Genomic DNA, 10,010 nt, shown 5'->3' with positions numbered 1-10,010 from the left:
AAATCCCTTCTAAGACTCTTAATTGTGCAGATGGCTTTGCACATACTGGTTTTGTCCCATGTGATTACTGAAGAATTTCTCAAGAAACATTCCTCCCCAAAATCTTATGGCAGCTGCAAGGAAGTTGATCTGTCTTTTTAAATGATTAATTGTCTTAAAAGAAAAACACATACTCAAATGGAAGCATTTCTGTGTCTGTATGTACATGTTTGAAACAGTAGGCTTTTAAAATGGATTTGGCTGCAGCTTTTCAGATGTTTCAGGTATGTTTAATTATTTCCTGTTTCTAAGAAACTATCTAAAGCATCAAAGCTCACAAGAGATGAGCATCTCTCATTTGAAGAAAATGATTGTGATTATATATTCCTTGATGAAGAATACAGGAAAATAAGCACCTTGCTTTTGAAGCACTAGGTGCATCCTATATATCAAAATCTTAATTGTTGCATGACTTTCAGAAATGGTCTGAAAAACTTAAATCTACTTTGTTTAAAATATATTTTTAATAAATTTAAGTACAGCTGTTAAGGAAGAAATGGAATTGGGCTCCTAAATTTTATGTAAAGAGCATACCCCATTATGCCTGCTAAGAAGAATCTTGTTATGCTGTCAGAATATGAGCAATTAGCCTACCAGTCTTTAGGAGATAAACAAAACCAAAAAAACCCCTCAGCAAGTGAATGAAATGTCTTCTACATAAATATTTAAGACCAGAAAGTGGACTTAATTCCTATAATTTGGAAGTTGTTTAACGTCCCTGTCTCTTTTCCTCCTTCCGTCAAATCATTAAGATAAGCAGAAATGGGTAAACCAAAGCATGTGGTTTCTAAATTAAGTTTCTTCTGCATAATGGTATAATACTCTTTTTTTTTTTTTTATCTTTTTCACAGATACTTTCAGTAGAACAAACGTTCAAAACCAGAAGTTCTTAACTCTTGATTCCCTGGTATCAAGGACGCATCAGGCACCATCTTCAGTCTATTTCTTCAATATTTTTGGCCAAGCAGAGGGAGAGCTTTCTTCAGTGCTTGTCCATCTGTCTTGGCTGAATTTGAGTTCTTTACTGTTTTCCTCATATTACAAATGCCTAAGAACAGCAAGGTAGTGAAAAGAGAACTAGATGATGAGGTCATTGAGTCAGTTAAGGACCTTCTCTCTAATGAAGACTCTTCAGATGATGCCTTTAAGAAGAGTGAACTTATGGTTGATGATCAAGAAGAAAAAGATGTAGATGTTGAAGAAGGCTCAGATGTAGAAGATGAAAGGCCTGCTTGGAACAGCAAACTTCAATATATTCTGGCACAAGTTGGATTTTCTGTGGGATTGGGGAATGTGTGGCGATTCCCATATCTGTGTCAGAAAAATGGTGGAGGTAAGTCTTGTCATAGCTAGTTGTAGCTAAATGATGAAGCTAACCTTTCATATTTCAAGGTTAGCAGAGATATCCGCAGTAAAACCTGCTCCAGTGTGCCAGGTTTTTCTTTCAATTTCTGCCAGAGCCTATGAGGAAAACCGTGTATTCTCTTTATTTAGAGAGATACATCTGTTAAAGTAAGTAGCAGATTCTCGTAAGATTCCATTACCTCAGTCTAGGGGGATAAGTTCTTGAGATGACCTTAACTAGTGGTCAAACTAGTGGTTAAGCAAAACACATCTTTATGGAGGGGTTGCATTATTTAGGACCTGATTGCTGTTGTGCTAGAGTGTTCTTTATAGCACTTGGACAATAAATCAAAGCATTAAATCTGCATCCACTTTAAAGAGCAAAGCAGTATTCAGTCTTTAGTATTTAGCAGTACTAAGCTTCACACCTTTACTTTTTATCTGCCTTTAGCTCCTAACCCATTTGATCATAATTTACTTTCTGCAAGAACAACAAAACACTGTAGGGGAGTGAAAAGGATTTTTTTACTGGTAATAATTCCAATCATAACATTTACATTGAGGGAATACATCTGTTTCATGGTGTTATATGGTTAACTGTTTTCCTAAATAACAAGTTACCTTTCACTTAGAACAAGAACATCAAGCTCTTTGTTTGTTAGCTGTGTATCTATGGTCTTGAATGTAGTATGAAGTATGAGACTGGAGACCTTCCTTTATTAATGCAGGATTAGAGTTTTATCCTGTGCTATACTGTACCCTACTATACTACATTAATGCACATGCTATTGTAGCTAATTACTTAGCTGAATTCAAAACAAACCTCTCACTTTCTGTGATACAAAAAGCGAATCTGTACTACAGAAGAGAAAATAAGGAACATTTTATTCATGCTGGATTTTAAAAGTTGAATGGTAAAACTGATGTAATGGAGGAGTATAGAAATGAGCTGAGAATATAATCAGAGTACAATTTTGTACTTTCTTTGTTTTCTCTTATTCAGTTCAAGCAGTAAAAATGGAGTTTATACTTTCAAATATTCCATCTCCAGGATAAGGTCTACATTTTTTTATACCTAGTTATAAGATTTTTTTATACCTAGTTATAAGATTTTTTTTCACTCTCATTTAGCTTCCTTTTTTTTTCTTCTTTATTCTGGAGAGAAATAGTTAAGTGGTTGAGTTAATGTTTTGTGTAGAATCTAAAGTTTTCTTCATCTGTAACCGTGATGCTGAGAAAACATGTTGAACATAGTTTCTCAAAGCCCACAGCTTTTCTGTGGATGGCAATCATAGCTAGTCTACTAGACACGGTATAGAATAGATCATGTATCACTGCTAGTTGAAAAAACAAATACATGTGTTAATGAACAATTTTTAAAGCAAACTGATTTATAGTTAAAGCTGTAGCTATTAAAACATTTATATCCTGTATCATTTCATCTGAAGTATAGTGTCAAGATGTAGTCTCAAGGATAATGCATTACAGCCGTTTGTTTTGTGTAGCTGTGTCCCTTTTGAAAGTTTGTGTTTAATATAGTTAGTTACTAATGTTGCAAGCCCATTGGATTCTCCCTCAAACCCACAGAAAAGACCAGTTGGTATGTTCCTTAGGCTGGTGACTTCATAGCGTCATGCACTTCTAAAATTACTCTGCCAGTGAATGTAAATTTAATTCAGATCAAATATAAATGTATTAAAGTAATTAATATTTCACATTTTAGAAAAAAACCCACAACCTTCAGGGATTATGGCTCTTCATTAATCAGACTTGAAAAAATAAATATGGAGTCATTTCAGGTTGAAATTAAATGTTTTCCCCTGTGCTGTGATTGCAGGAACTTGGATATATAATGTAGTCTGTGGAGATATAATGTTTTCTGCACATGACTCAGACTAGGATGTATTTGGCTTTTAACAACAATTTTGCACCATTTTAGTGAATTGCAACCTTCAGAACAACAGAGAAAAGCAAGTGATCATTAGAGCTAAAGCTTTCTTGGTTTTGAGGTTAACCATAATGCAAGGTAGAGAAGGTGACACAAAACATTGACGCATGAGAAGTACATTGGTGCCTGTATATGTGTGTGCAGATGGACAGATAATTCTCACAAGTGTGTAAAAGAACAGAGGAAGGGAGGGAAGGGAAAGTTTAAACGCATGGTAAAAAACCATACGTTTTATAGGAAGTTCCAGTTTTCTGCTACACGTACTATTTCATATATGTTTCATTCTAGGTAAAATTAGAGTATTTTTATGCAACCCACAGAACCGTTCTGTACCCTTTTGCTGAGAAAGCTTTCCTATAAATACCCGTGAAGTCTCTAAGTATAAGGTAAACAGCCTTTCGTGGATTTTCATCAGAACTGTTTCAGGGGAATGTATGGCTGGGTCTCCACCTTCAGTCTTGTCCAAACATTTTTTATTTTCTTCCCTATGTTTAAGCAGCTTATGTCTGGCAAATACTATCAGGAGAGGGGAATATACTGAAAAATACTAAACCAATAAATCTATTCCAAGTTTAAAACAGAAAGAAGTAAACCATAGTTACTCATTGGTTTCTGTCACAGGTTTCTTCCAACCTGTGTTAGCTGTTCCAAAGCCATCAGTAAAAGACAAGGCAAATCCTAAACATTTAGTAATCTTCAGTTTTGTCTTTTTTTTTTTTTAAATTTCTGTGACATAAACTACAAAAGCAACAACATAAACATTGAAAAGACACAGGAAAGTTAGCCGAAATAGATGTATATTATTAGAGGGTTTTGTGGAGAAAAAATTGCATGATTACTGCCCTCTTTTCTAGAGGGATTGGGTTCATTTATGGCTCTGGCCTGTGGTACGCCAACACTCCTGACTTCAGAACTCTGTACTGCTTCAGTGAGGTATCTGCGGTACCATCTTTAAAGGTAACTTGCGTATCGCTACACTGCACTGTTACTTGGACGTCCATAGGTACCTTTCCAATCTCTATTTCCAGGTCTGGTCTGTACCACCAAGACAACTACCTTTGCTTTCCCTCTTGTGATCCTTTGACAGTTTTTCCTGTTGCTTTAATTAATATAAACTCATAAATATTTAGAGTAATATCTTGCATTTTTTATGCTCATCTAAGTTACAGCTAGACTGGGTAGGTCTTTGCTGGCTTTCACACTTGGCTTTTTCCCTCAAAAAAGTTCATCATGAGAGGTGAGAGAAGAGGCTAGTATGCAGCTGGGACGAACTTGGATCCACATTTGGGATGTAGCTGTAATGCAGTGTGATGGGTTGACCTTGGCTGGATGCCCGTTGCCACCAAGCTGCTCTATCACTCCCCTCTTCAGTAGGACAGATGGGGAGAAAATGAGATGGAAAAGAAAAAAAACTCGTGGGTCAAGATAAAGGCAGTTTAATTAAAGCAAAAGCACAGTAACAAAAGGAAAACAAGATTTTATTCTCTGCTTCCCATTAGCAGGCAATGTCCAGCCACTTCCCGGGAAGGCAGGGCTTCAGTATGCATAGCACTTGCTCCGGAAGACAAAACATCATAAAAAAAGAATGCCCCCCTCTCCTCTCCTTTCCCTTAGCTTTTATCTCTGAGCTGATGTCATATGGTCTGGAATATCCCTTTGGTCAGTTTGGGTCAGATGTCTTGGCTGTGCCCCTTCCCAAAATCTTGCCCCCTCCCAGTCCACTGGTGGTAGTGGGTGAATGTTGGAGACACAGCCTTGGTGCTGTGTGAGCTCTGCTCAGCAGTAGCCAAAACACTGTTGTGTTATCAACACCTTTCTACATACCGAGAGAAAGCACAGCTCTATGGGGGCTGCTATGGGGAAAATTAACTCCATCTCAGCTCGACTGAATACATGCAGGAAGTATCAAGAGAAAGAAAAAGGCTGGGAAGAGAATGAGAGCACTCCAGGGTGCTCATTTTCTTGACTTGGGATGAAAGGGAGGGCTCAAAGGAGTTTTAGGCTCTGTAAATGAGGGGCTGAAGGTGTTCAGTAAAGTTTTGATATCTCTGCCTTCTTCACCTCTGTCCTCACCACAGGTCCCCTTTCTCCCTGGTAGGCAAAGCCCAGTCCCCCCATCTGGCACTTAAAGCACCTCTTCCGCTCTTTGCAGCCTAACAGCTGTTTCTTCCTTGATGCCTCACAAAGGTGCTTTGCTCTGGAGCAGGGTATGCTCTAACTTAGTTTTAAAGGTTTTTTATATTTATCGTTTTTACACTACACAGTTCATTACTCCTTTACTGTATGAAGACAAATATGTGTGTGTGTTCAGATAGGCACAGTTCCTATGTAAGAATTTCATAACCCATGTTACAATGCAGTAGGTTCAAAGCTGCCTCAGCTTCCTATGATTGATAGTGAGCCTTAAAAATAAACTGCTCAGGTCTACCCAGTCTTGCCGTGAGGCTAATACGTAGTGACAAACTAGACCTATATTTTCCTGCTGCTCATTGCTATCATCTGGTGAATAGCTTGCACACCTTTCACCTTTTTCCAACAAAGGACATATTTAAAGTTTGTCCTGTTTGGTTGTCTTTTCTCCTTAGGATTAGCAGAAGTAGAATGGTACTTTTACATATTAGAAGTAACAAAAGCAAACTAAATTAGCTGTTCTACTAGAATAAATGATATTTGAGGTTTATTATTAAAAGAATTGAACATAGTTGTCTAAGCGGTGCTTCTAGTGTTACAGGTGTTATTGGGAGTCTACAAAATACTGCACACCCAAAGATTTTGTGTGCATTTTCATAAGCATTAACTTCTTGATTTTTTTTTTAAGGTCGTCTTAATATCTCTGAGCCCTAAAAAGTCAAAAGAACTAGTAAACAATGATAAACAGCTAAAACCTGTGAGCAGCACAGGGAAATCTGTAGCAGATTATCTTGCTGTTACGTTTTGGAAAGATCGACGTGGGTAGAGTCACATCGTGAGTTTTTGCAGTCAAGTAGTCTGTGGATTTTGTACTGAAATACCAGCAGATTGAACAGTTAAGTTCTGTGGTCTTATAAAAAGCAAAGCAGCTATTGATGAGAAGTGCTGAGGAAATAGTATGTCAACTGTTAACAACTGAATAGTCGTTAGAAGCTGCAGTCTGATTGTCTAATACAAGCAGAATGGGAGCAAAGCAAGTATTCCCTTGTTTTCCAAAACTGAGTATGGATGCAGTGGTTTCATTATTTAGCTTTTGATCAATAATTTATAATCAGTGCCTTGAATTCACTGATGACTTACATATTATTTTATGAGTTCTGATTTAAACTATATTATCAGACTTGAAATTTAGTTGTACTTCAGTGTGCTGAAAATGTCCTCTTTTTATTTTGCAAGCGTAATTCTTCACTGAAGATTATTGGCTAAAGGGATTTTCATCCTTTAAGCACAAATCTGTAAATAGGCGCACCTGAACATACTTAAACTGTGAAAGACTAGTGACAGGAAGACTATCCTATCAGTAGGATAGACTGGAAACCTGCAGGTAAAACACAAAACCTTTTACCAGAGTTTTCATCATAAAAGCAGTTTGTATTTTGTAATAGTAAATAATTTCACTTATAGGAGCTTAGTAGACTGTAAACTTCCAGTATTTTGTTGCCCACGTGTCATAACTTTGAAAATTCTAACATTTGGCATTGAAAATAAGTTGATCTTCATCTGAACATCAGCTTCTCACTAGCTTTCTATTATTAAATGCCCAGTGAGCTATAAGAACTGGGATGTCTCCTCAAGACAGTGGTAAAGCTCACCTTCATTGAATAAGAATCAAATCAGGCACGAGACACGAAAGTTACTAGATTTTTCAGGTGACATCAAGAGTGGCTAGGAGAAAAGTTTTTCTGTAGTATCAAGATAGTAATAGTTATGTCGTCTTGCATTATTGCTTCTGAAATTGTTTTCCAGCTCCTTAATCACTATGAATCATGTCATTTTATGTTCTTTTTTTCCACCTGAGCATTTCTAACAACTTAAATCAAAACCGATGTTAATATTCCATTTCTATCGATAATGTTGCCAAATGTAGTACATATTGTAATATCAAGAGAGACAATTTACCAGTTATTCCATTATGGTGCGTGGTTAAATAAAAAACCTAAGAAATCAAAGCAGTGCTGTGCACGGTATTAACATTCACCCATTCCTGAGATCTTTTGTATCTTTGTCATTCATTCTAGTGAAGAAGAGTGTGGTATATTTTTTTAGATTTTTTTTTTCCTTATGAAGTTGAGATGAGTTTTTTAATATGAAAGCCAGTGTTTAAGACCAAAATATGCAAAAAAATGACTTTATAGTAGAACAATTTTGAAAATGTAGAAAGGAGGCCTGGGGATGCTGAACCACACACAATTGTAATATCCAGAAGGTTGCTTAGCTGGCAGGCCTAGCAGATAATGTAACTAATTGTAGGATGCTGTTCAAGGCCAGCATGTATAGTTTATTGTTCTAATTAAAATAAAAATGATCCTTATTCAATATTGTAACTCCAAGGACCCATGTGTTCATGCACTGGCAAATAAGAGGCTGAGCTGTTATCATAATGATTCTGGTTTATGATGAAGCGAAGATGTCTTACAGTTCTTTGAAGTATGTTTAGCTTCAGGGGAAGGCTGAAACAAAATACCTGTGCAGAGATACTGTGGTTTCATGTTGACCATAGGGCACAGAAGCCCTTTGCAGCTGTGATATACAGTTGTATAATCCAGCTATGTCCAAACTGTATCACACTGAAACTCGTATGTGCCCTATTTTCCATTATGTCCTTCTTTTGGGGAGGAGCACAAGATTGGAAGGGAGCTCAGCAGGTTTGAATGGTCAGCAGACCAGCACTTCAGGTGCTCTGCACAAGCCCTGCAGCATAGAGATGAAGTCTGCTGGCTACCTACACTGAGTTACAGAGTTGTGTCATGTATAATGTAATGTGGATTTAACACCACATTTATTTAACTCATATAGTTGAATCTAACTGATAAATCTTGCAACTTACATTGATAACTGCACCATAAAACACCCACGTCAGCCCAGTCTTTAAACATGTGCTTAACTTTGCAGCCTTGTGATTAAGGTTGTGGACTGGGACACTGAAGAGCTGGGTTCAGTTCCTGCTCTAGTACAGTCATCCAGTGGGATACGGGGTAAGTCACTTAGGCCCGAGTTTTTTTGAGCTGTTTAGGCTTGTCTCTGCTCAGCTATGCAACACCTGTCTAATTAAGACCTCAGGTATCATTTACACTAGTGTTATACTATTTAAAAAACTACATCCATACTGTTGGTTTTCAATTAATTTTATGACCAATTTTTTAAAGATAGTGATGCCATAGCTTCTCATTTGTGGCATGAATTAACAGTATACTTCTGTCCCGCAGAAATTTTGAGAGAATGTTGATGATAAATCAAGGGTGTTTAATGGTATTATTTGTCTTCTCTATTCTTAAGACAGATAGTCACCCTTATTTTGGAATGTGGTTGTTGCTCCATTCCTCAGTTTTCCTCATGTTTATTTCCTTCTGTCTCTGTTGTCTCTCTTTTCATACTTCTTTCTGTTGCGTGCTCGTACAAGATGAACCACTAGAGACACCAAAGTACTGATGGGGAATGTAGCTGCTCAGTAGAAATAATACTTAAGTCTATACTGTGCTGAAACGGTTAGATAGACCATGATGTGTGGCTATGTGAGGGAGTATTATAACTTCAAACCCAGTACATTGTTCAGATACTGGCATAGGTTTTGACCAAATGCTGCTCAGAAAATATCATTGCATATCATATTATCATGTCACAAAAATAAAACACAAAGAGCTAACAATAGCTAGCAATAGCCTGTAGGCTGTGAGGTAAAGAAGGTCAATATTATTTGTCTGGTCCACCGGTAGTTTTTTCTCAGATTTTCTTTCTTCTGTCTCTTTTCTTACTTTTCTTAGACTCATGACTGTAGTTACTCCATGCTTAGAATCTAAGATCTTTATAATGGAAGGTGATACCCAATTTGTGCGTACTTCATGAAAAGCAAAATAGCAAGTGGACCTGAATAGGAGTAGATAATACCAGAAAATCTGAGGCCTCCTGCACATCTTAGGAAAGTTTAGCTTTTGTAAAACTATATTTCATGAGATAAGCTACCTACTAAGTATATGCAAATGACAGTAGATTTTGATAGACTCCTAAAAAGCCCTGGAAAGTTGACACTGGGTGAAGAAACTTAAAGTAGGACTTAGCTGGAGTTGAGGATAAATCCCAAATTGGTTTCTGAACTTTGCTCAGCTTCCTTCTCATCAGAGAGATGAATAGACTGATTAGACAACTTAATAGCTCTTAGTCTAAGCTTCTGAGGGCTTTAGATCTTTGCTTTGTAGCTTGCTCCAACGTGCTGCAGTCTGCATCTCTCAAGCATTTTTCTTTAGCCTTACAGTGATTACAGTCAAAAGTTCTAAGCCCTTTGAATTAGGTGGCCAGCACAGTACTTTCTATTGCAGCATAAGAGCCACGCATTTGAAAATTAGGTGCCACATTGCTAATTACTGATGCCTAAATGTTTTGTTAACTCTAGTACTAAATACTCTTCAACAGCAAAGAAGAAGTTAGGCACTGAACTTGTCAGTGCACTCGGTGTATGGATGTATTTGCTTGCAATTAATTTCACTGAAATAAA

General features: G+C 37.1%; 1 protein-coding gene across 1 annotated transcript in view; it reads left to right on the top strand.

The window, feature by feature from the left end:
- Nucleotides 1–911: 911 nt before the first annotated feature.
- SLC6A15 (solute carrier family 6 member 15) overlaps nt 912–10,010 on the top strand; it is a 28,437-nt gene continuing 19,338 nt past the window's right edge. The window contains 1 exon segment of the mRNA XM_009646295.2: nt 912–1,372. Coding sequence (XP_009644590.1) covers nt 1,084–1,372 — 289 coding nt within the window. The 5' untranslated portion in view covers nt 912–1,083.

The sequence above is a fragment of the Egretta garzetta genome, unplaced genomic scaffold (genome assembly GCF_000687185.1).
Source record: "Egretta garzetta isolate BGI_Z169 unplaced genomic scaffold, ASM68718v1 scaffold68, whole genome shotgun sequence".
NCBI classification, from domain to species: domain Eukaryota; kingdom Metazoa; phylum Chordata; class Aves; order Pelecaniformes; family Ardeidae; genus Egretta; species Egretta garzetta.
Note: the sequence above shows the minus strand (reverse complement) of the source record. Positions and strands in the feature narration are given on the sequence as shown.